Below are 26981 nucleotides of genomic sequence, written 5' to 3'. Positions count from 1 at the left end.
GGGGACAAAGGCAAACTGTCGAGTTTCTCGTTCTCCACCTTCACTTCAAACACAGAAGCTACCAACAAATAAGAGAGAGACAGAGGAAGTGGAGTCCACAGAGAGGCTAAGCAGAAAGGGCCAGAGAGATGCCAGGGGAGTGGGGCAGTGCAGCATGGTTTTTAGGGCAGAGAAGTTGAGTACACTGAGAAGTTCAAAGCATCTGCTAGATGTAGCAACAAGAATGTCATGGGTTGTGGTATTTTAGCATCATGGTGAGAGAGACCATATTGGATTGAAAAGCAGCTAGAAAGAGCATGTGTAAGCAAAGTGAAAGGAAAACTAAAATTCATGCCTTGAAGAATTTTAAATCCACAGCCCTGGCAGAAGTTCTTTAGAATGAAGAGGAATAAGAATCATGAATCATCAAAACACAAAGAATAGTAAATAAAAACTTTAGTCTTTGAAAAATATTCTGAAAGGTACAGATCATGCCTATTTCAGATGCATTAAGAAATTTTCACATGCCTTATCATGTAGATAACACATCAAGGTTTAAATGTGTCCCAATGTAGCAATGACTAAAATAATATTCTTAAAGAGTTAAACATTTACCTGTGTTTTTCTTCCTCTTGTAAAGGAGGCAAAACATACATGTCGTTTTCTCTTCGAACCTGCGTAAGACTGGGTAGTGCTTCATCTCTGGAAAGTATACAAATCTTTAAACAGATTATATGAAATAGTATTTTGAGTCGATAATACTCCCCCACTGATTACACAGACCCTGCTCAGGATGGTGAACAGGGACCTGACCTGGCTGCCCTCGGGCCACTGCTGTGGAAAATAAATGCAGTCGAGAGAAAGGAAGGAACCGTGGCGGGGCTGCTCAGCCAGAGCCAAGAACAGCATAATCAAAGTAAAAAGTGTACATGACACAACACAACAGCTGTTTTTTCTCATTAGCAAAGTTGATTCTCACAGAATGGAGAATTGCCACAACTCCAAATTACCAGGTCAAATGGCAGCCTACTTGTCTCATTTCATTCTCTATTTCCTGTTGAAAGTTAAAATTACACAGGGAAAGAGAGTTCCAGGAATTCAAGACAAAAATCACTTTTTTAAAACTTCATCTCTACCAAGACTGTAATTTTCCTCTTGCCTTTTGCTTTTAAAGGCAGTTTTGATGGCTTGTCTCTTCAAAAACGTTTTCAGAAGCTTCTCTGTCGTTTTCCTGGAGTCACTGGATGCTAAGTCCTTTCTCTGCCTTCTCTTCGCCTATGAGAAGAAAGGATGTAAGATCTCACTTCAGGATATTAGACCACTAGAAACATTTCTGTGATTTATTTCCCATAGAATTTGGTTTGTCTGAGTTTTCAGACTACGGTTGCTTTAGCATTTCCTCCTAATTGCCATATAAATGAATATCTTCAGCTTGCTGCTACATAAAGGACACCCAGAGTTTCTATCTATTACTTAATGGGCTACTATACAATATATTTGGGAAACTATTAATTTACTTTCAGTTTCTTTTAAATGTCCTTTAATATGCCCAAGAAGTGGAAAGCTTAAATGCTTCCCAAAAGGAATTATTTATTTATTCTATAAAATGTCACAGTGACACCAAAAACAATTTCTAATATTGCTTTTTATAAACATGCCTTACTTACATGTAATTCTGCCTTTCAATATTCAAGATTATATATCATAAGAAATTCTAAAATGTATAGAAATATCTTGTAAGAAATGTTCAAGTCGTGACAAATGGATAGTCCCTGTGCTTATAGCTAAATTTCAGATAAAAATAACCAAGATATTCTCTTTTCCTTTCTAATCCTTCCACAAAGTACCTGACTTACAGTATGCCTTGGGTAACTGAAAACTGCAACATTCAAGTCTAGACACTCTTACTGAGGCAACAAACATCCCCCAGCATTTATAAAGCCTTACTTTTATCCTATATCCTCACTTAATTAGAGAGTATCTGTCTGGTATGATTACAAAGTCATCATTCCATTACTTTGGCATTTTCAACAAATAAAAGTCATATATCCAAATGGGTGCTGTCATTTGCACTGTTTAAACATTTTATGTCATTTTCTTAGAGATGGGGTCTCCCTGTGTTGCCCAGACTGGACTTGGGCTCAAGCAATCCTCCTGCCCCCAGCTTTCCAAAAACATTTTTTAAAACTACTTCCAGAACAATAAAGCTGCAACTCATTCTCATTCTTCTATATCATGGTCAATTTCCTTCCTAGATAATCCATTTTAGCCACCACTTGGCACCACACAACATTGCTTACTCCTAAAATCCAATTCCCCTCAAGAGAAGGCTTCCTATCACGGAGAATACTTGATCTCAGATTCAGGGAGGCACTTCCCAAAGAGGGTTTCCACAGTGCTCTGAGTGATGGCTGCATCCTTGAAATAAATATAGAACACCTAACAAGATCCTCTAAAGGGAAAACTCTCAATGGCAAGGTTTTCAGTAGTTTTATTTTATTTAAAAGTTAAATTTTATCATTGTACCCATGATGAACTCTCATAAAACTTTTTAAAATGAAAATTGTTCAAGATAAAAAAGTAGACATAATTAAATTAAATATATGTCAAAATAAGTCTGTCTCTAAAATTCTAAAGAGAAAACAGAAATTTTATGTGACCTTTTTTAAGAATGCAGAAAGAAAAAAATTATTTGACACTTACCGAAAACTAGATGTCACTTACCAAAGTCTGTTTCTTCAATAGTGGAGCATCCCCATCAAACACAAAAACAGGACGAATTCGAAAAAATAAGAGTTTGCAGAGCCGATGAAACAAAGTGAGAAGATGAGCATTTTCTATTGAGTTCCCATGGTGATCCCGGACTCCTTTAAGTGCTTGGTTTAACCAAATGCTAATATCTGGGAGAATTGTTAATGGAAAAATCTCTGGAATTTTTCTCTTCATCCTCACAACTTCAATTTCCTAATAACTGATATTATCCAAATGTTGAACACTAAATACTTATCACTATTCATTTAAAACTGAAAAACATTTAGCTCTCATGGGATCTACCTAAAGTCAGTTAATTTTAGTTGAGCTCTTGTTACCCCTATTCACATACTGCATTTTAAAATTATACAAAGACAGACACATCCTTTTAAGAAGTCTCGTTGCAAAGAATCGTTTCTTTCAAAAGACAAGTGATTGCTAAAGAATTTTCATGAATTAGCACAAATTTTCTGGAGGACAATTTGACAATTCATAGTGAAAAAAACTTTAAAACTTTGCAGTCTATTTTACCACTTCCAGACACTGATCCTCAAAAAATCATCATGGATATATAATGCGAGTTATTTATAGAATGCTTGTTAATAATAATGGAAATATAACAATCAGTTTAAAAGTTTCCCAGCAAGTCTTTCTACAAAACTAATTATGGGCCAGGTGCGGTGGCTCACACCTGTAATGCCAGCACTTTGGGAGGCCGAGGCGGGTGGATCATGAGGTCAACAGATCAAGACCATCTGGCCAACAGGGTGAAACCCTGTCTCTACTAAAAACACAAAAATTAGCCGGGCGTGGTGGCACGCGCCTGTAATCCCAGCTACTCAGGAGGCTGAGGCAGGAGAATCGCTTGAACCCAGGAGGCAGAGGTTGCAGTGAGCCGAGATCGCGCCACTGCACTCCAGCCTGATGACAGAGCAAGATTCCGTCTCAAAAAACAACAACAACAATAAAACTAATTACGGCAGACCTATTTGCTAGAATACCAAAAATCTCTTAAAAATGGAAGTTGCAGGAGGATGTATAAGATAGTCACTAAATATTATTAAAGATAGTAAAACAGGTTATAAAAGCATATAAAGTATAACTGCATTTTCTGATATAGTATATATGTTAAATATAAAAAACTAGAAGTTCATACACCAAAATATTAAGAGTATATATTATGTCTGCTGAGATTAAAGATAATTTATATTTTCACCTTGAAGTTTTCTTATATTTTTAAACTTTTCTAAAAAGTACTTCTCAAAAAATTTTATATTTGTCCAAAAGAAAGAATGATACTGCGCTCTGCTGGTTTTCCTGCTCTTAAACTCTTTGCTAGCTCCTGTAACACTGTTAAAGTATTCACTTCGTCAGTGATCTTTCTCAGGCCCTCTTCTTACCTCCTGTCTGAACTATCAACCTCCACTCCCCTCCACACACACCACAACCTGACTCCATGTGTATGTCTGGCCCAGAGCGCTTTCCTGACCCCAGAACAGAGAGCACAGATGACATCTCTACCCCATGCCTCACAGACATTTCAAACTTAACATGATCAAAACTGAACTCCATGTCTTCTCCACTAAGCTGCTCATGCCCCCATCTCATTGAATGTCACTGCCACTCACCAGAGCCAGAATGTTGGGCATCACCCTCGATAGCCCCCCCATCAACTATTACCAGGTCTATCAATTCTACCTTCTAATATATCTTGAAGGTATATACTAGATTTCATCAACGTGTCTTTGGTGAAAACCCTCCAAAGCTTCCCACTGCCTTCAAGATACTATCTAAAACTTCTTCTCCTGGTCTAGGAAGCCTCTGCTCACTTCCCACCACTGGGCTTTTCTCAAACCCTGGAAATCACTAAGCTCCTTCCCACCTCCAGGTTCTTCTCACAGGCTGCTTCCTCTGCCTGAAAGTTTCTCCCTCTCTCCACCTAGTTCTCTCCTACTCTAAGGCCTCAGTCTATGGGTCCCTTCCTCAGTCTAGATGAAGACCTCCTCCTTGTATACATTCCTATTTTAAAATATATTGAGGCTGAGCACATGGCTCATGCTTGTAATCCCAGCACTTTGGAGGCCAAGGTGGGCTGAACACCTGAGGTCAGGAGATCGAGACCATCCTGGCCGACATGGTGAAATCCTGTCTCTACTAAAAATACAAAAATTAGCCAGGTGTGGTGGCATGCACCTATAAGGCTGAGGCAGGAGAATTGCTTGAACCCAGGAGGCGGAGGTTGCAGTGAGCCGAGATCGCGTCACTGCACTCCAGCCTGGGTGACAATGGGAGACTCCATCTCAAAAAAAAAAAAAAAAAAAAAAAAAAAACCAGAGAGAAACCTGAACTGATACTAATTTTTGCAGGTAAATTTCTAACACAGGGAAAGAACACTGAAGGAATCCCATCAAGTTATTTCTGTTTTTATTATGTGGCAGCAATTTTTCTATGCACTGGCATATCCAATGCACTGAACAAAACACAGTGTTGGCCCCATGGAGTTTATAATCTAGCAGGGAAAACACCAAGCCTGTGTGCTCCATGGCTTGCCCAGGCAATTTGTGCACTGCACTCGCTTTCACAGGGACTCTTATACACAATCAAAATCTGCTATTAAATAAGTTGAGCGGTTTAGTTTAGCATTCATTTGAAATGAATGTACATTGCCTAACTTTTACTAACATAAAAAAAAAATGTAGGCTCATCAACAATTAACTTACAAAACACTATGTAACAAAATACCTAGTGGAAAGCAAGCTAATGCTATGCTTATTTCCATAATATTTAGCAATACCATGGGCCAGGTATATCCAAGACCCTAGGGATATGCACCAAACAATTCAGCCATGAACAAAACAGAGACGGTCCCTATCTCCAGGAAGCCAGTGCAGCAGGACAAAAGCAATGGCAGGAGGTGATACAGCCACCGGGAAATTTCTAGAATGTGATTTAAGGATTAACTTTGATGAACATGTGAAGAACAGATTATTAGGAAACCAGTTCTAAAATGAGTTAAAATAGCCCAAGTTAATGCAGAGAGTAGTGGTGGAGACCATGAGAAAAGGTCGGATAAAAGACACATCCCAGAAGTAGAACTTGGTGTTGATGTACAACTGCCTTGTATTAGACCGATGTTTCTGCTTGCTACAAGTATAGTCTGGAAAAGCCATGGAGCTCGCTATTGCATAGGATTAAATTAGTTTCTACTTGGCCCACTACTTTAAACTTTAACTTAAGTGAGGAAATCTAGTTTCAGATCAGTGACTCTCATCCCTGCTATCCATTAGAATGGATATGAAGCTTCTGAAACATATGGATTATTAAACCCCATGGGCCTAAAATTTTAAATCATAGATACAGAGGTAGGTCTTCTTTTATTTTTTATTTTTCAATTAACTACAGGTAGTGCCAACACTCAGCTAGGGGTGAGAATTTTGTCTTGAATTCTTAGAGATGGAATATGTAAAATTAGGTGATCTGGAAATATTCACATAAATTATTAGACAAGAAATATGAAAAATGAGACAATCTGAAAATTCTCCCCAATTCTCAACCCTAGCTGAGTGTTGGCACTACCTGTAGTTAATTGAAAAATAAAATTTGTATAATTTTACTTGTCTAATTTCAGTAAGTTTATAAACGCAAAATTAAATTCCTGCAGACAGAAAAGTTAAAATCTGCAGCAAAGCCAAAAATCACTTTAGGTATAAGACCCAAAGACCAATAACATTTTAATACAAAAAATAAGTTTCTTTAGTTCTTTAGTTAGGTGACTTAAAATGTAATTAATCCCCATTACTATACACAGCCTAAAGAGAATGTAATAACTTGCTAATACATTTAAATGCATCTTAGAAACATTAAAATCTGTAAGAGACAAAAGTTTAACTGTTAATTCTGCATTATTTGACACAGACATTTAGACTGTATAAATAAGACACTAAGCTATATAGATGATTTAAAGATCAAACAATTTATTATAGGGATACAAGAGTAAATTATGAAACTAGTATAATCATGGGTAAGTTTGTCATTAACAAAGAATACAATAAAATCTAAATAATTTCAGGTGTCTGAATTCCCGTGAAAATGAAATAAAGCAAAATCAATTGTAGAACAAGTAATCAGATATTCTCCTTTGACATAAATGAGGTTATTATAAATATATGAGGTTGTCGTTAGGACTAGAATGTCTTTCACAGTCCTCTTTAAGAGACAGGCATGAACACTGCTCACTGCAGCCTTGACTTCCTGGGCCCAAGCAATCTTCCTGCCTCAGCCGTCCGCGTAGCTGGGACCACAGGTGCAGGTCACCACGTCCAGCTAATTTTTTGACTGCGTGTAGAGACAGGGGTTCACAATGTTGCCCAGGTTTATCTTGAACCCCTGGGCTCAAATGATCCTCCTGCCTAGACCTCCCAAAGTGCTGGGATGACAGGCGTTAGCCACTGAGCCTGGCCACAGTCCTCTTTAGTAAGTCTTCACAAGGGCTGCTACATAAAATGATCTAAATCTTTGCTGAAGTGTTAAGGGTTCTTGTCACTGAAAACTAAGCTTTACCCTTTATTTCTGAGAAAATCTTTAGACTGCAATGATACAGACGAACCGCTTGAGGGCAGCAACAGGGCATGTGCTCTAAAAAAAAAAAAAAAAAAAAAAAAAAAAAAAAAAAACCCTTTGGCTTTCCCCAAAGTACCCTGTATAAAAACTTTTAAGCCAAAAATCAATTACAGATGTATTCAAAGATTATCCATTTCCAAAAAATGATAACAATCTCATCATATTTTAAAACTTATCAATGTCGTTTTATTTATAAGTTGTGTACCCACTGAAGAATTAGGGCTCCGCAGTCACGGACTTCTTTGATGAACACCCACACACTCCTGCACTCCATTTCCGGTCCCCAATGCCCCGCAATCATTTACAGGACTCTTTCCACAAGCCCACGAGCCCCTAGATTCATAGATCCCCATTTAGGAAATTGGTGTAAGGTATCACCAGATTCTGAGCCAGAATAGACACTCAAAAAAAAAAAAAGACTACGTAACAGAAAAAGATCAAAATTTCAAAAACAGTATCCCGTTTTGCTAATGAAAAAAGAATTTAATTCCAATGACAAACAAAACCAGCCAAACATGTACAAAAACAACAGTCCTTAAAAAGTCAATTTAAAAAAAAAAAATGGTAAAACACCTGTCCACACTACCCTTCCTCTAAGAAACATAAATGGGGCAAGACTCAAGCAAAACTAATGGTCGAAATCTACTCTTCTCTCCATACTGACCTCCCGCACGGGATAATAACTTTAAGATTTACTGTATTACTCGCGCTAAACTTCTCTCATTTAGGTCATTTATTTATTCCTCATTCCAATCCTGTGTGTAGATACTATCACCACCTCCATTTTGCAGATGAGAGAATTAAAGCAGAGAGGAACATAAAGCACTGCCACAAAGAGACAAACCAGGATGCACAGGCCGCTAAGACTGCAAAGCTGGGGAAAGCAGACTGGGCGGCCCTCCTCATCACCCGATTCCGCACTCAACCTACCACGGATCAAAAATATTTGCGGTGGAAAAAAATAAATAAATAAAACATACCAATAAAAACTACAAAAATTTTAAAAATACAGCATAACAACTATTTACAGATCACTTACATTGCATTCGGTATTACAAGTAATCTAGAAGCGATTTAAAAGATTACGGGAGGCAGTGCATAGTTTATATGCAAATACCACGCCATTATATAAGGGACTTGAAGGAACTTGAACATCGCGGTATGGGGAGGGGGGGGGCTGGAACAAAAGCCCCGGGGATACCGAGGTACGACTGTACTTAGAAACCCTAGTGACAGAGATTCTATAGCGACCCCGATCCAAGACCATCATCCTGCAGATGCCACTCTGTGCCCAAGGCAGAGCCCCGCGAGGAATCCAGCCCCGAATCCCTGCACCCCAAGTCCCAACGCGGCGTTAAGGATACCAACAGCCAGGATCTTCCCTTCCAGTGCCTCGGGGCTGACCTGACGCCCAGAGCACTCCAGCAGCTTCCAGAGCCCCTGGACCCCCATGAGACGGCTGAGTCCTCAGAGCGGACCCAACAACTTCTACTCTAATTCTTCTACGACTGGCTGTACCGCTGCCTAGGACCCTGGGAGGAAGCCCTCCCTGCTCCTACACAGGAAAGATGGCAAATAATACAGAAGCCACGATTTTCCAGGGCGGGGGAAAGCACTAACGGGAGCGCATTACAGGGGAGAGACTCCGGCTGCAACACGTCCCAGCTGCTGTCACCGCCTCCCGGAAGAAAGATAGGTCCAGAGAATGGCCGTTGGTGGGGAGGGGCAGGGCGTCGCTTCGCCCAGCGCTTAGGCCCAAACGTCTGCGCCTCTAATGGAAGACCGGGGTGACAGGGCCACGCAGGCGACGGAAACAGCCAGAAGATGTCCCTGCAACACCGTTCGCCTTTGCTGGTGGGTCCGCAAACCCACGAATAATGGACCCGCTCGGTGTCCGTCTAATACGACGCGCAGGGCGGAAGTCCCGCCTCCGCACCTGACGTATATTTTCTACGCTTGCAGCACTCCGGAAGTGAGAGGTTTAGCTCCAGTGTTGATTTCTTGTTGGTGAGTTGCTACCGCCACGCTGGCATTCTGAAAGCGTTAAGCATTAAAACAATGTGCAAAAGCACCTTCTTGGTTGGGTAACGGGTTTTTGTTTTTTGTGTTTTTGGTCTCACGCTGTCGCCCATACTGGAGTGCAGCGTCGCATTCTTAGCTCACTGCAGCTTGAAATTCCTGCTGCCCTAGTTCAAGCGATTCTCCCATCTCAGCCTCTCAAGTAGCTGGGACCGCAGGCGCGCACCACTATGCTGGGCGAATTATTTTTGTAGAAACAAGATCTCCCTGTGTGGCCCAGGCTGTGAGGTGACGATTTTCTACGCGTTTTTTTAGTATCGGTTTCTCACCTTTGCGCCGCCAGTTGTGAAGACACGTAACACTAAATGTTGTTTTACACGTGAAGAGACAACCGAAAGGTGGATGCCTTCTTGGTTTTGTACTATTTATTTGTATGCTAGCACGTAGTAACCAAAGAGTAATAAAATTTAAAGCCTGTGAAAATGTTGGGGTCCCAACATTACTGAACAAAAGGAAAAAGTCAAGCTGAGAACTGCTCAGGGCAAAACCTGCCTCCCATTCTAGTCAGACATTCCTCTGCTAACTGAGATAGATACATATTCTGATTACCTCCTTTGTCTCTCATCTACCTGTGACCTGGAAGCCCTTCGTGCTTCCGAGTTGTCCCCACCTTTCTGGAAGGAACCAGTGTACTTACATATATTGATTGATGTCTCCTGCCTCCCTAAAATGTATAAAACCAAGCTGTGCCCCAACCACCTTGGGCACATGTCATCTGGACTTCCTGAGGCTGTGTCACAGGTGTACTTCCTTAACATTGGCAAAATAAACTTTCTAAATTAATTGAGACCTGTCTCAAATTTTGGGGTTTCACAAGCCTTAATCCTTGACATATAGTTTAGTTTTCTTCGGCATCTAAAATTTATAATGCCACGGCTTGTAGATCAGAAATGACTAGAAATCAATTAACAGAGTAACCCCAGGAAAGGCCACGGCTCTGGAATCCTCAGGCCAAGATTCAAATCCCCCCATCATGCCTCCCTATGGTTTTACGAAAGTCACAATTTTCCAGAATTTGTGTCCCCGTCAGCAATCAGGGCATAAAAGCAACCTTGCAGACTTCAGGTAAGGATTCAAGGTGTTACATGCAATGCACTTAGCACTAGTAACTACTCAATAAATGACAGTATTAGCATCCATATTTGTTCAAATTTGAACTAAAGTTAAACTCAGTGACAAGGCTGATTTAAGGGAGCGGGCAATTTTTTTAAGACTTCTTTACAACAGAAGTATATGGGAAACTGATTATTTATTTATTTGTTTATTTTAATTTTTTTGACAGGGTCTCACTCTGTCACCCAGGGTGGAGTGCAGTAGTGCAATCTCAGCTTACTGCAACTTCCACCTTTCTGGCTCAAGTGATGCTCCTGCCTCAGCCTCCCAAGTACAGGCCCCCACCACCACGCCCTGATTTTTTTTTTTTTTTTTTTTTAAAGACAGGGTCTTGCTTTGTTGCCCAAACTGGTCTCAAACAATCCTCCTGCCTCAGTCTCTCAAAGTGCTGGAGTTACAGACATGAGCCACCGTGCTCTGTGGAGAAATCCATTTTTAACAAAACCATTTCTATGCCCAACAAGATGGTTCACAGTGGCCTGTTTGGTTGACCTAGTCACAACTAATTTTCTACAGGAATAATCCTGACAAAGTGTTTTTTTGCATTTCCTCCATATGTAAAGTAATCCCCAGAAACCGTTCCCAGTTGTTATTTTACTGAGAGTAATATAATTGCCTATTCAGTATTTGTCTCTTCCCCATGGTAGACTGTAAACTTAGTGAAACGAAGAACGATTTTGTTGACTGTTACATCCCCCACTCCTGGCATTTAGCAGTTCTGTAAATATTGCCTAAATGACCTCTTAAGCCTCTAGTCTAAAGCTCTCCAGTGCACCTTGCAGTCTGTTGAAAGAATCAGCTTGGCGGTTAGGCTGATAATTCATTCAGATCTCATCTGAGACATATGTTGCATTGTGTTATGGTCTGAATTGTGACCTCCAAAATTCATTTGTTGAAGCCTGAGTATCTCAGAATGTGACTGTCTGAACACATGGCATTTAAAAATGATTAAATTGAAATGGGGCCATTAGGATAGGCCCTAAATCCAATCTGACTGGTGTCGTTATAGGAAGAGGAAATTGGTCCACACCGAGAGACTCCAGGGATGACAGGCACAGAGGAAAGGCCATGTGAGGACACAGTGAAAAGGCAGCCCTCTCCAGGTGAAGGAGACAGGCCTCAGAAGAAACCAAACCTGCCTGGTCCTGGACTTCTAGTTTCCAGAACCGTGAGAAAATAAATTTCTGTTGTTTAAGCCACCCTGTCTGTGGTGTTTTGTTATGGTAGCCCTGAGAAACTAAGACACTGTGATCCTAGGCAAGTTTCTTCACCAATGAAAGCCTCCGTTTCTGCCAGCAAAACGGGAATGCCGCCAACATCTTCTTCTTGTTGTTGTTGTTGAGCTATTGAAGAATTGACCTGATAATGGCGTCTAATTTAGTTGAGTGGACCGCCGGTCCAGGAGGGGTGGGAGTGTTATGGGTAAAGTTGAGATGCAGAATGTGATGGATCCTAGAGGAGCTGCCTGAGCCCCTCCAGTCTGGGAGAAGACAAGTTGGGAAGTATTGTAGCTGCTGCACCAACTTGGCCTAATGATGGCACACAATTCTTTAACCATAATGGTAGGAGGGAAAGGAACTGCGCAGAATTTGATCTAAATAAACGTTTATTTTTTTTCTGCCCATGAGCTGAGTAAACACAAATAGCCAACATAGGTATTTGAGTATTGTAAGTACTTTTAAAACCAAAGCAAAGGCTGGGCACGGTGGCTCATGCCTGTAATCCCAGCACTTTGTGAGGCCGAGGCAGGCGGATTACTTGAGGCCGGGAGCTCAAGACCAGCCTGGCCAACATGGTGAAACCCGGTCTCTACTAAAAATACAAAAATTAGCCAGGCATGGTGGTGCATGCCTGTAATCCCAGCTATTCAGGAGGCTGAGGCAGGAGAACCACTTGAACCCGAGAGGCAGAGGCTGCGGAGAGCACCACTGCACTCCAGCCTTGGCGACAAAGCGAGACTCCATCTCAAAAAAATAAAGCAACATTCTTGAATATGAAATATTCTTTTGAAGAAACAGCAACTAAGGGGTGCATATTTGATTTAAAAGGAATTAGCTCCTTAAGATGCTGTCTAAAGGGCTCTCTCTAAAGACTGAATAGTAAAATTCACATCTTTTGGAATGATAATAGCAAACTCTTAACACTTCCTATCTACAAAGCACTGTTCTAAACACTACATGTATTAGCTTATTCTTCAAAATCATTTATAAAGTAGATACTATTACCCCCACTTTACTAATGAGGAAATAGGCACAGAAAAATAATTAACCTTAACTTGCCTATATCACTACAGGTGATACAGCTTGTAAGTGCAGAGCCAGTATTTGAATGTTCATTGTATCTATGGGGATTCCTCAGAGCTGGCCAATAAATCAAATATGATGGGAATTTTACTAATCTTCTAAGACAAGTATGCAGTAACTCTTGCTTACAGCTTCTGTGGGAAAAATGATCTCACTAAACTCAAATCTCATTGTGCTCCTAATAACTGGAAAGCCAAACTTAGAACACATCAAGACTTTTATGAAAACTGATTATGGTCAATAGTTTGAATAACTCATCCTCTTTTTCTAGGTGTCACCCTATCCTTTAATTTTTTATTTTATTTTGCATTTTTCTCCTTTCCTCTTGGATCTTCCTACCTACCTCTTCTCTGAAATATTCAGTTGAACTGTATGAAATTGCTGATATTCAACCATTTTTGATCTACAAAGATGACAACTTCATTTGGTTCAAACATAAGAATCAAATTGTCTATTTCCTATTAAATTAGAAATCTAAAATTATAGTCATAATGCATATTGTTTCATTAATAATAAAAGACACAAGATGGTTTCTTATGATGTACCAGTTGAGCAGAATTGACAAATTATCATGTACTTCAAAGACATAATGGTACTTTCTACCTAAAACAAAGGTTTGAAAACATTCATACAATTAAAAGTAGAAAACAAAACTTTATTTGATGAAAACTTTTTAAAAGTTCCAGTATGAAGTAACAAAATCAACAACCTACAAATCTCTTTCAGTTCTTTGCATTTCAAGCAAAATATTCTCTTCAGAAAAATGACCATTTCATAATATATATCCCCTTCTGTAGGCTAGGCATGTATGAGTGAACAAATGGATATAAAATTCAAGAAAAAATGAAAATATTTTAAAAATAAAAATCTGAACCTTTTCCTTGAGGTGTATTGCGATATGGTTACCAACATATTCAGCACCTTGTAATCACCAAGTTACTGATTTGAGTCCTGGAACAAGACCCTAAAATTAAAGAACAAGAGATCCTAGTCATTTGTGAGTCACAGACTGGCAGCAGAAGAAAAACTGACAGCAGCTAGAGGAGCTCAAATATATGAAATTCACACTTCTGAAATATTTAATACTCACTTCAAACAGCTAATTGTCTATACGATTTTTAAAAAAGGAAACAGCTCAGAGTCTGGAATATGGGTAGTTGTCCTCTGAGTGACTTGGGCATTTCTTACGCATCTTCAGTACTGTTATCAACATACCACTCCATATTGAGAGAGCAATCAAATATCAGATCTCATGTCACAGATAACCCTGGGCATAGAAACTTAAGGTGCCAATTGTTCTTTTACTTTATCCCTAAGGCAAACGTAATCTAGACTTAGAAAAGTCTTTCAAGACCTAAGGTTCTTGTCAATATTTGATTATTACAAACCACGTCAAGAAAGTCAAAAAATCGGAATCAATGCACTAAGTCATCCATTTGCACCAAAAGAGAGGATCGGTTTTCTCTTTTGCCTCTTAGTCAGAATCCGAAGAACATAACCAGGAAACAAATGAGGCAAGCAAGATCCTGCTATAAATCAAAGAACTACTAGACTCATGAAATAATTTTAAACGCGTGTTAACCATGAGTGAAAACTAGAAATTGATGGCCCCAATTTCTTTAAGGGTAGATGGTACTTTACATCTTGGTCTTGAGAATAAAACTATCTGTAACAAATATCTAGAGATTCGAGTCATTAAAAAAGTCACTTCATGCTTAAGTATTTCAAATCTTGATGCTATTAAGTGAATTTGTGTTTGACTTATTTAGACAACAGTTGTAATTTTACTGAATTTTGTGAAATTTTCTGTCCAGATTATTTATATACTCTTAACTTGAAAGGACAATAATCTGTGCTTATCTGCTTATATATCTGAAATTACCCATCATAATCATGTACAAGCTTAGTATCTGGAAAACTACAAGGTTATTTTTTATACCACAAGATCTGCTCCTATTTAATGTAGGCTTACTAAAATCTTCTACTGTCTTTTTACAGTCCTCTATATAGCAGTTTCATATATAATGCCAGCTGTTCAGTACCAAGCACAGTCAATCATTCCCATCGTAATCACTGTAACCCTGGTAACCACTGTTCCTTCTCTCATGGATACTAGACATCTTTTTCCATGCCGACTCCTGATGGAAACTAGCACTGAAAGACCGGCCCAGACGCCCATGCTGCTTCTTGGAAATATTGTCTTCACTCTCAGATTTGGAAATTCCCTGGGCATGTGTTGGAGGTTGTGATTCTTGTCTAATGGTTCCAAATGGAAAGTTCCAAAGGCCAAATCTTTGCCAGTTAAGTCTCTGGAATGCTATGATGCAATGCAAATTTCCCCCAACCTGAGAAGAAAAAAAAGTTGGGTGAAGAAAATAAAGGGAAATTAATTGTACTAATTTGTAGGTCCCTATGAACTCCTTTGTTTCTTTTTTAACTTCACCTGCCTCAAAATGGTACTTTCCTTCCAGGCATCATCAGAGCACCTTATCCTGCACCTTTTCTGACAGCTGCCTTTACAAAATATAACAGTGCCCACTGGAGCCAAAACACCTTCCTCTCCGTGCCTCTCTACTACTTACTCTCAACACATACTAGAGAACTTCCCCATCTGCCTAATTCAAACACCAAGATCATTCCTCTTCCTCTCTCTCCTATTCTTCATATAGTTTTATGAGTAAGATTGTATCAATGGGATATCATTTCCTGAGAGCCTCCCTAAAAGCCTTGTTTGTACACATGACTCTGCCACAAGGCCACAGTTAATCTGGCCCAAGCTGGGCTAAGACTATGGAACTGAACCCAGGACAGCTCAGTCTCAGTCTAGACTGTTCATCTAAAAAAGATACCTAAGTTGAAAGATGATGATCATAAGAAGAAAGTAATCAGACAAAAGGAGAGCTAAGAACAATATATAGCCCCCAAAAGAGTGAAGCAGACTACCAATTACTTGGCCCTTGCTATCATTCCAGAACCTGCTACCATCTACCATTCCTTTATGACTCCAGGTTATACCCCTTGCCCTAGGGTTTTAAAGACAGCCCTGTGTCCTTAAAATAATTTTCACTCCTCTATAAAATATAGGTTTCTGTTATTTACAACCTAAAGAGTGCTAAGTAAAACACTACATTTTGGTCAGCTGGGAAATGCCTTCAAACACAATGGTGTTCTTCTTACCTTCTTTGTTTTTCTATACTGCAGTCCCCTCTCTAAGTGCCGGATATCCAGGTATTCTGGATTTTGAGTGTTTAGATCAGTAACAATATCTGCCCATCTATAGTTAAGAAGAAAGGATAAAGCACAATTTTCTTTAGCTCCAAAGTATCATTGCAATGGAATTTTTCATGAGCAAGTTGCTGCAATATTATCACAGCAATAACTGGCAGTAATTCTCTTATCTCAACATTGTTTCATCTACTAAAATGTAATAACTTCTAGTTTCATGACAATTCTGTTTATCCAACCATTGCCAAGGTTCTCAGTATACAATTGGTTACTCTTCCTACAGAATAAATAAATACCAACATATTAGATGACATACTGCAGGCTAAAGCAGCAACATTCTATATTTCCTTTTCAGTTACAGTCAAGTCCACTTTTAAAATAATATAAAGTTAATATGTCTCTATTAGCAGACAACACAATTGTGCAGAAAATCCAAGGGAATTACAAAACAACTACTAGAACTAATAGGATTTGGTAAAGATGTAAGATTCAAGGTCTACATAGGTAAATCAATTGTAATTTTGTATTCAACCAGCAAATAATGAGGAAATGAAATTTTTAAAAAATCAATTTACAATAGCATCAAAAAGTATAACACACTGAGGAAAACCTTTTTATTGCAATATCTTTTGTTTTACTTCAATTGTTATGGCAGTACAGCTGGGTTTTGGTTACACGAATAAGTTCTTTGGTGGTGATTTCTGAGATTTTAGTGCACCCGTCACCCAGGCAGTGTACACTGTATCCAATATATAGTCTTTTATCCCTCACCCCACCCCAGACTTCCCTCAGGAGTCCCCAAAGTCCATTATATCATTCTTATGCCTTTGCATCCTCAGAGCTTAGCTCCCACTTAAAGTGAGAACATACGATATTTGGTTTTCCATTCCTGAGTTAGTTCACTCAGAATAATTGCCTCCAGCTCCATCCAAGTTGTCGCAAAAGACATCATTTCATTCCTTTTTATGGCTGAGTAGTATTCTGTGGTATATACATACCACATTTTCTTTATCCACTCATTGGTTGATGGGCACTTAGGTTGATTCTCCGTCTTTGCAATTGAGAATTGTGTCACTATAAACGTGTGTGCCTGTGTCTTTTTTATATGACTTATTTTCCTTTGGGCAGATACTCAGTAGTGGGATTGCTGGATCAAATGATAGATCTACTTTTAGTTCTTTAAGGAATCTCCATACTGTTTGCCACAGTGATTGTACTAATTTACATTCCCACCAGCGGTGTAAAAGAACACATTAAGAAAAAATATTTAACAAAAGACATAAAACTGCATACTGAAAAATTTTAAAAAGTTGAATTAAAGTTCTAATTAAGTAAAGATATAGTCCATATTGTTACAATGTCAATTCTCCTAAAACTAAACTATTAATTCTTCTTTCGTTATTTATGAGATAGGGTCTCACCTTGTCACTTAGGGAGGAGTGCAGTGGTGCAATCTCAGCTCACTGCAGCCTCGACCTCCCAGGCTCAGTTCATCCTCCCATCTCAGCCTCCCGAGTAGCTGAGACTACAGGCACATGCCACCATGCCTGGCTAATTTTTGTAGTTTTAGTAGAGATGGGGTTTCACCATATTGCCAAGGCTGGTCTCGAAATCCTGAGCTGAAGTGATCCTCCCACCTAAGTACTGGGATTACAGGCGTGAGCCACCGTACCCAGCCGAAATTATGAATTCTATAGATTCTATCCTCATCAAAATCTTAACAGGCTTTTGAGCAAAAAGACAAATCCTAAAATTTTTACGGAAAAGCCAAGGTCCTAGAAGAGCCAAAATAATCTTTAAGAAAAAGAAAAATTCAGAAAATTTGTGCTATCTAATTTCACGATTTAGTATAAACAATTTAGAGTTTGGCATCAGTAAAAGGACAGACAGATTAGTAGGACAGAGTCCAGAAACAGCCCACACATACAGTTTTCAGCAGAGGCACCAGAGAAATTAAATAAGGAAAGGAAAATCTTTGTAAACAAGTGGTGCTAAAATAACTAGATAAACACTGGGGGAAAAAAATCAGAGTTGAGCTCTACCACATACCACACACAAAAGGTAATTAAGGCCAGGCATGGTGGCTCACATCTGTAATCCCGGCCCTTTGGGAGGCCAAGGAGGCAGGATCACTTGAGTCCAGGAGTTTTAAACCAGCCTGGGCAACACAGCAAGACTCCATCTCTACCAAAAAAAAATTTTTTTTTAAATTAGTAGGGCATGGGGGCACACATCTGTGGTCTCAGCTACTCAGGAGGCTGAGGTGGGAGGATCACTTGAACCCAGGAGGTCGAGGCTTTAGTGAGCCATGATCACACCACTGTACTCTGGCCTGGGTGATAGAGACCCTGTCTCAAAATAATAATAGAAATGGATCAGAAATCTAAACATAAAATCTATAAAGCTTCTAGAAAAAAACAGGAAAGCATCTTTGAGGTCGTGGGGTAGGCAAAAATTTCTTATTAGGCACAAAACACATAAAAGAACAAAATTGATAAAATAAATTTAATTAAAATTAATTAGAATTAGAACTTCTGTTCATCAGAAGGTTTACAACCACTTTGGAGAATTTTCTCACAGTTTCTTAAATATACATCTATACTATGAATCAGCAATTCTAGTCCTAGGTGTCTTTCAGGAGAACAAAACATATGTCCTCTAAAAGACTTGTACAACAAAAGTGACTTATCTGTAAGGAAATGATTTGGCCATATAAAGGATTGAAGTTCTAATCCATGCTAAAACATGGATGACACTGAAAACACTGTATTAAGTGAAAGAAGCCAGGTACAAAATGCTACATACTGTATGACACCATTTATACGAAATGTCAAGAACAGGCAAATCCCAGCCGGGTGCAGTGGCTCACGCCTGTAATCTCAACAGTTTGGGAGGCTGAGGTGAGGGGATCACTTGAGGTCAGTAGTTTGAGACCAGCCTGGCCAACATGGCAAAACCCCGTCTCTACAAAAAATACAAAAATTAGCTGGGCATGATAGCAGGCGCTTGTAATCCCAGCTACTCAGGAGGCTAAGGTAGGAAAATCTCTTGAACCTGGGAGGTGAAGGTTCGGTGAGCTGACATCACACCACTGCACTCCAGCCTAAGCAACAGAAAGAGACTCTGTCTCAAAAAAACCAACCAAACAAACAAAAAAGAATAGGCAAATCCCTAGAGACAGAAAGCAGCTCAGTGGTTGCCAAGGCTCAGGGAATGCGGAGTGACTGCCAAGGGGTATGGGATTTCTTTCTGGAGTGACGAAGATTTTCTGCCATTAGATAGTGGTGATTGGTGCAGAACCCTGTAACTATAATAAAATCTATGGAATTGTACACGTTTTCCCTTTTCTTGAAGCAGGATCTCATTCTGTCACCCAGACGAGAGTGCAGTGGTATGATCACAGCTTACTGCAGCCTCAATCTCCTAGGCTCAAGCAATCTTCTTGCCTTTTTTTTTTTTTTTTTTGGTTCTGACATGGTCTCACTATGTTGCCCAGGTTGGTCTCGAACTCCTGGGCTCAAGCGATCCTCCCACCTCAGTCTCCCAAAGTCCTGGGATTACAGGCATGAGCCACCGCGCATGGTGGGTGCGGTGAACTTTATGGTATGTGAATTATATTTCACTAAAATTTTTATATAATTTGTTTCAAGGCTTGTACATGAATGTTCCTAACAGCTTCGTTCACAAGAGACGAAACCTCAAAGCAATTCAAATGCCCATCAACAGGAAAATGGAAAACAAATTGCAGCATGCTTATGCAACAGAATACTACTCAGCAATAAAAAAAAATAAACTCCTGATACACGTGACACAATGGAGGAATCTCAAATATGTTACTTAAGATAATTGACACAAAAATAATATTGTATGATTCTGTTTACATGGAATTCAAGAAGAGGCAAAGCAAATCTGTGGTGACAGAAATCCGAAGAGGGGCTTTCTATGGAAATTGATATGAGTAGAGAGTGAGGGTATTTTCCACGGCAATGAAAGTGTACCATGTCCTATTTGGGTGGTGGTTATACAGGTGCATTCATTTATCAAGCTAATTATATACAACTAAGATCTGTGCATTTCACTGTCTCTAAATGTTACCCCAATTAAAGAAAATAAAGGGAAGTCAACATACTTTTTACAGTGAATGGCAGGATGTTTTCTACTTGATTCTCCAATTAAGATCCAATATTCAACTTCCTGTGGTGAGAGAGGTCCCCTGCTAAACATAAAATACACTCACAGTAAGTTTAATAGTTACTCCCTTGAGTATATTGCTTCAACTATATATTAATAAAAGGCATACTAGAGTGTACTCAAACACGGCATTCATTCATCAAGAACAGACATTAGAGCTTAGGTGAGGGTAAATTTCTATAGGCCATTAAAGAGAACTCACAAATTAAATTTCAGTCTTAATCCTCTATTCAAAATCTAGGGCTATAAAATGTTTTAATAGACCACCTCTAAAATTCTAGGAGAAAAAAAAAATCCTGGAATGCTACCTGCATTTTTCCACTACTCTTCTCCTTTCACTATGAATTCAAGACATCTCAAAAGGCATCCTAAAAATAAAAGCCTAAAGCAATGGAGTTTCTAAACACACTGATTTCCTAATCCCATCCCTGGACATTCTAATTCAAATAGGTCTGGAGTACAGCTGGGGATTTTTATAGTTTTTAAAAAAAAATCTCACATGATTCTTAGGTAAAGACAGAAGTGAGGAACTCTCTTTTAAAGGGTACAAAGTTGGTTTAAAACCATGATTTATATTTGATAAATGTCTGAAATCAGGTGAAGATGCAGGATTAAATAATAAAAGAAACACACAGTATACCTCACTTACAAGAAATTCCACCTCCAGAAAGATGAATAAAGCATTTCCGCATTTGGAGAGAACAAGAGAGTTCCCTCTTGCTCCTCATTCACAAAACACAACTTCCAGCTTCCTGGTTCTCCCCGGTCATTCCAACCTGTCTCAGCATCCCTCTCTTCCCTAAACCTGAGGGGCCTTTGAGTGGGACTCCAAGGTCACATGGCCTCCAACCCCAAATAACCCATCCTGGCGGGGTGTGGCGGCTCATGCCTGTAATCCGAGCACTTTGGGAGACTGAGGTGGTCAGATCACTGGAGCCCAGGAGTTCAAGACCAGCCTGGGCAACATGGTGAAACGCTGAAACCCTGTCTCCAAAAAAAATAGAAAAATTGGCCAGGTGTGGTAGTGTGTACCTGTAGTTCCAGCTACTCAGGAGGCTGAGGTGGGAGGACCACTTAAGCCCAGGAGGTTGAGGCTGCAGTGAGCTATGATCTCACCACTGCACTCCAGTCTGGGCAACAGAGCAAAGCCTTGTCTCAAAAAAAAAAAAAAAAAAAAAGGGAAAAAAAAAAGAACCCATCCTTTTCCCATGACCAAGCCAATCCCTTTGCTCAAAGTATTCATGGCTTGTGTTTTCACCAATTCCTTTTTTTTTTTTTTTTTTTTTACAGAAAGGGTCTCACTGTGTTGCCCAGGCTGGAGTACAGTGGCATGATCTCAGCTCAAGTGATCCTCCCACCTCAGCCTCCCAAGTAGCTGGGACTACAGGTGCACACCAACAAACTCAGCCAATCTTTGTATTTTTTGTAGAGACAGGGTCTCACTATGTTGCCCAGGCTGGTCTTGAACTCCTGGGTGCAAGCAATCTGCCTGCCTCAGCCTCCCAAAATGCTGGGATTACACCAATGTACCCCACCCACCAATTCTTAACAAGACACTTCTCCCTTGGATTTGAACCATCCTGGTATTATCTCAACCCATCATAAGGAAAAGTGACTAAGCAGGAAAAAAACCATTAAAACTCAGTCACCTCTTTCTTAGGGATCATCTCTTCCAAAAAGATGGAAGTTTACCAGTAAAGTTATATAGTTAATAAAACAGAAACTCTGGATTAGGCAAAAAAGAAAGATAACCATGAAGGTCGTGTAGTTTCTGACACTGGAAATAAAAATTGGCTCAGAGCTTCCTTGCAATCACGACAAAGGGGGAACCCAGATAAATTCCATGTTCTTCACTTTAAGAAAAGAAGACGCTTTTTAATTTACTCAGTTGTGACAATCTTCTTGACACTAGATTCTGCAATACATTGTACATGTGGGACATTGGATGAGGCACTAAGACATAGTCTGTAAAATCCTTTGCAACTGTTTTATAATAAATGTAAAAATTACTTTTCAGGAAGAGTGTGGTGGCTCACACCTGTAATCCCAGCACTTTGGGAGGCCCAGGCAGGAGGACCACTTGAGACCAGGAGTTTGAGACCAGCCTGCACAATACAGCAAGACCTGGTCTCTATAGAAAACACAAATTAATAAATTTAATGAGCCGGGCATGGTGGTGCATGCCTGTAGTCCCAGCTACTCAGGAGGCTGAGGCAGGAGGATCGCTTGAGGCCAGGAGTTTGAGGCTGCAGTGAGCTATGATTATACCACTGCACTGCAGCCTGGATGACAGAGTGAGACCTTGTCTCTAAGACAAAAACAAGTGACTTTTCAAATGACTTTTTCCTATAATGACTGAACAACAGTATCTAAATGGATATTTTCAACAGCACAATTAACTAAATGCAATTCTGCAGAAGAATAAGTCATAATGCTTAAAGAATAGTCTAACTTGATGTCAGGAAAGCAGATCACCAAGCCTTCCAATTTCAGAGACTTCTAATATTTTTTACTTTTTTTTTTTTTTTTTTTAAGACGGAGTCTCACTCTGTTGCCCAGGCTGGAGTACAGTGGCATGATCTCGGCTCACTGCAAGCTCTGCCTCCCGGGTTCATGCCATTCTCCTGCCTCAGCCTCTCAAGTAGCTGGGACTACAGGCACGCGCCACCACGCCTGGCTAAATTTTTTTTGTATTTCTAGTAGAGATGGGGTTTCACTGTCTTAGCCAGGATGGTCTCTATCTCCTGACCTCGTGATCCGTCCACCTCGGCCTCCCAAAGTGCTAGGATTACAGGCGACAGCCACAGTGCCCAGCTATTTTTTAATATTTCTTAAAATGCACTTTCTAAAACATGTCAATGCTTACCTGAATGCTTTATTAGCTTTAAGAGGGGTTGCTTCGAAGCCAATTGGACAAAAATAATGATTTTGGCAATGATAGATATAAGCCAGCGATTCATCTTTCAATCCACGGGTTAACTTCGACAGGGCCCCTGAAGCTATTAAAAACAAACAAACAAACAAACTGAAAGCCCATAAAGCAGTGTCCACGCTTTACACACAGGACTGGTTAAGGGCTTAAGGACAGAAAAGACGTTACTTGGAACACACTGACACTGCTGGGGAAAAACAAGAGGCTATTGATAGGTACAAAAAATGTTAATAAATGTATTCTGTTTTACACTTTAAACTGAAATTCAGATAAGCTCATTAGCAAACCAAAGAACTAAAATATGTCCTTGCTTACCAAAACCTTCTAATAACACACATAGTTGTCTATGAAATTTAATTTGTCTAAAACCTAATACCTAGTGTATTCAGCAATGGTTTCAACTTCTCTGGTTGTACACAGCTATCACTTAAAATTCTGAACAAGCATGCCCAATATTAGCACATGCATTTGTAAAGTATATACATATACCACTGTACTAATATGTCTTTATAAAAGATATACAAAAAGTTGGAATTTAAAATTAGGTTAAAATATAGAGGTTCTAATATATATGCAGTACGCCCATCCCAACTTAAAAGACTACTGATGTATATGAATAAATATAAACTCCAGGTAATAAACAAGTTCTAAAAATGCAAACTTCTCCTACTAATGAGACAGCCAAGTAAAAAGGGCTTCCTGGAGAATCTCCAACTGATCTGCATGCTGGGAGGATGGGGTTGGGCCTCGGGAAGTGCCTGCTGTTTGCAGTGGGGAGGAGCCAGGCCTCTCTGGTCCCTGTGTGGTAACCTGGGATTCAATCTGTGAGATGAGGGCCTGGTAGCAGGAACCCTTCTCGCTTTGCTGAGGTTTTTCCTTTTCACCCAATAAATTCTGTTCCCCCTCACCCTTCAAAGTATTTGCAAGCCTAATCTTCCCTTGTTGTGTGATAAGAACCCCGTTTTTTCTACAACACTAACACACACTTTAATCTTTACACAAAACTTATGGAGGCTAGAGCAGTAGCCTTCAAAAGCCAAGTGACAAAGATAACATCTCTACAGAAACAGGCTGGTAGTACCACCACACCCTCTTATATCCACTCTTCCTTGGACACTTGCCATAACTATAATAGTGGTCAATTTCAAAAATATTACCATAAAAAATGACTTTTTACCAGCACTTAGTACTCAAAGCCATTAACTGAGGTTTCATTAACTTGCATCTCCCAGAAGAAGCTAAATTATTTATTCATAAACAGCACATTAAAACTAGAAATCCTAAAAATAGATGAAGCAGATGAAAGCTTGCAATCACAGTTTCAATGATTGACTTTCTGGCCACTGAAATAGCTGAAGACTACTAAGAACAGCAGGTCCACGGCTGTAGCAGAGCCAAGAAGTGATGCACAGTCCCTCAAGTCTATTAGTAGGGAAGTTGGAACAAGTAACTTTTATATAAAGTGGAACAAGATAGTGCCACAAAAGGGTATAGAATTCAAAAGAGAAAGAGCACATCAGGTTTGAGGAGTCAAGAAGAAGTAGCATTCAAGATGAAACTTAATGAAGTGTCAGGATTTCAACAATCTAGACAGAGGAAAGAGCATTAGGAGAAAACAAAACCACTAGGGAAGAAGGAATATACTCAGGGAATAGCCCAGGATCTAGTTTATAGAATATAGGGTATGATGGTATAGAGAAGCCTACTGTGGGACAACCCAACAATTTCAGGCCAAAATCAGAAAAAGATCACCCTCTGAAATAAAAGATAGTAAATACAGCATTTTTTAAAATTTATTTATTTATTTATTTATTTTATTTTATTTATTTATTTATTTTTGAGACAGGGTCTTGCTCTGTCGCCAAGGCTGGAGTGCAGTGGCGTGATCTCAGCTCACTGTAAACTCTACCTCCCGGGTTCAAACGATCCTCATGCTTCAGCCTCCCAAGTAATTGGGATTCCAGGCACTCACTACCATGCCCAGCTAATTTCTGTATTTTTAGTAGAGACAGGGTTTCACTATGTTGACCAGGCTGGTCTGAAATTCCCAACATCAAGTGTTCCACCTCTCGCAGCCTCCCAAAGTGTTGGGATTACAGGTGTGAGCCACCGTGTCAAGCCAGTAAATACAGCATTTAATACATTAAGGTAGTCATCCAAGAAAGTAATTCTGTGTATGAGAAGACACAAATGTATTACTGAGGGAAGCTAAATTCAGAATGAAGTTGAGTCTGTACTTCAGTATATCTTTAAAATCTGAAACTTAAGCAACAAAGCAACCACCACCAAATGCAGACCCATGATCTGCACGGCATAAGCAAAAGTTATGAACTGCAATACCCCCTAGAAAAAAACTAAATACATGAACATAAATACAATTTTCAAGCTAGCTGATTTAAAAAAAATGAATCTGGACTTGCCTGGCACAAATGTTGGTGGCTAAGTGAACCCATACTTTGAAGTTATCTGAACAGAGACCTAATGTTGGCAACTCCTAGAATAAATTTTCATTGTGGCTAGTGACATCTCTGAAAAAAATACTCATATTAACAGCTAAGTCTTATCAAAAGCCCCGGACTTCGCTTTTATTCCATTAGTGTGCTTAATTTACAGTTACTGAGAGCCCATTGGAAATAAGCACCAGGGAGTCCCTGAATCACAGCAGCGTGGTCCCCAGGAAAACGTAAAGCCCATTGTGAAAAACAGGCCTAGCGGTCCTTAAAAAACAATTTAAGCACAGAGAGAAGATCCATTTAAAAGTGTTTTTAAACAAACAGCGCTACTGACAACGGTGTTCACCAGTGAACATCCCAGAAAGAAAGGAGAAAGCCTATCTCTGCAACTCTTTCTTCCGCAATGGGAGAGTACAGAAGAGATGTCTGCTTTACACATGAACCACCCTACCCCCTGAATACCATCAGAATTCATAGGGTAACGTGATGTCGTGGGCATCATATCTAGAATGTAAGAGCTACTCAGAACAGTCCCTATGGTCAAGGAGCTGGACACTCACATTAAACAGGTGAAACATAATAAAACAGCACATAGCAAATGGAAAATGATGGGTGTGAATAATCAGTACTACAGGGATTTAGAGGAATCCAGGGCTAAGGTGGTCAAGGAACATATCAGAGATGAAGCAGGGCTTAATTGGCTCCCCCAATTAGCAAAGGTAAAGACAAAAATATTCCAGGAGGAGTAGGCAGATTAATTATGCTTCCAGAAATGCACACAGAAAAGCAGTAAGAAGTCGAATATTATGGAAAAAAAATGAAAGTAGGAATAAAATTTGAAAAATATATTAAAACTTACTCAAAGAAATTACAGTAACCACCTCAACCTCCTAACAAAATAAAAGAAAAAAAGTTAAGGAAAATAGGTAGTTTATCCCATTCCTCAATGAAAAAGTGTGAATATATGCTAAAGGAAATTTAAACACATAGATTTAAAAAAAAAAAAAAAAAAAAAAAAGTCACTGGGACCCAATGCTACACATCCTGATTATTAAGGGAACTGGTTAACACATGCACCAAATCATTACATTTAAGTAAGTCACAAAGAACTTGGGAGGTACCAGACTATTGGAAAATAAAATAAATAAAGTACAGATATTCAAAAGATCTACAAATGAGAATTTCTAGCAAGATCATAGTATAAAATCTTAAAGTTAGGACAGTTGATCAAAAATCTTTTAAAATTCCAGAATAGTGGTTCCTAAGTCAACTCTCTCCATGGCCCTTTTAGTGTTTTATTCCATTCCATTAATTTTAAAATTATATGTCCTTACT

General features: G+C 39.4%; 2 protein-coding genes and 1 long non-coding RNA gene across 12 annotated transcripts in view; 1 reads left to right on the top strand and 2 right to left on the bottom strand.

The window, feature by feature from the left end:
• ERCC5 (ERCC excision repair 5, endonuclease) overlaps positions 1-8817 on the bottom strand; it is a 29798-nt gene extending 20981 nt beyond the window's left edge. Inside the window, exons 1-4 of the mRNA XM_007960848.3 lie at positions 8715-8817; positions 2704-2879; positions 1139-1254; positions 595-681 (exon numbers count right to left, since the gene is read on the bottom strand). Of these exons, the coding sequence (XP_007959039.3) occupies positions 595-681; positions 1139-1254; positions 2704-2879; positions 8715-8802 (467 nt within the window). The 5' untranslated portion in view covers positions 8803-8817. The remainder of the gene's footprint in view (positions 1-594; positions 682-1138; positions 1255-2703; positions 2880-8714) is intronic.
• Positions 8818-9242: 425 nt separating this feature from the next.
• On the top strand, positions 9243-11741 carry LOC140711426 (uncharacterized). Its single transcript, XR_012092612.1, has 2 exons — positions 9243-9357; positions 11552-11741. It is a non-coding gene; the product is annotated as an uncharacterized lncRNA (long non-coding RNA).
• Positions 11742-13479: 1738 nt separating this feature from the next.
• The window catches only part of BIVM (basic, immunoglobulin-like variable motif containing), a 40381-nt gene continuing 26879 nt past the window's right edge, over positions 13480-26981 (bottom strand). For 9 of the 10 annotated variants that reach the window (XM_073014480.1, XM_073014484.1, XM_073014486.1 and 6 more), the window contains 4 exons: positions 23128-23260; positions 20200-20286; positions 16023-16119; positions 13480-15190 (listed from right to left, as the gene is read on the bottom strand). In XM_073014480.1, the coding sequence (XP_072870581.1) occupies positions 14897-15190; positions 16023-16119; positions 20200-20286; positions 23128-23260 (611 nt within the window). In that variant the 3' untranslated portion in view covers positions 13480-14896. The remainder of the gene's footprint in view (positions 15191-16022; positions 16120-20199; positions 20287-23127; positions 23261-26981) is intronic. The other variant, XM_007960835.3, reaches the window with a different exon arrangement.

This window comes from Chlorocebus sabaeus, chromosome 3 (genome assembly GCF_047675955.1).
Source record: "Chlorocebus sabaeus isolate Y175 chromosome 3, mChlSab1.0.hap1, whole genome shotgun sequence".
NCBI lineage: Eukaryota > Metazoa > Chordata > Mammalia > Primates > Cercopithecidae > Chlorocebus > Chlorocebus sabaeus.
Note: the sequence above shows the minus strand (reverse complement) of the source record. Positions and strands in the feature narration are given on the sequence as shown.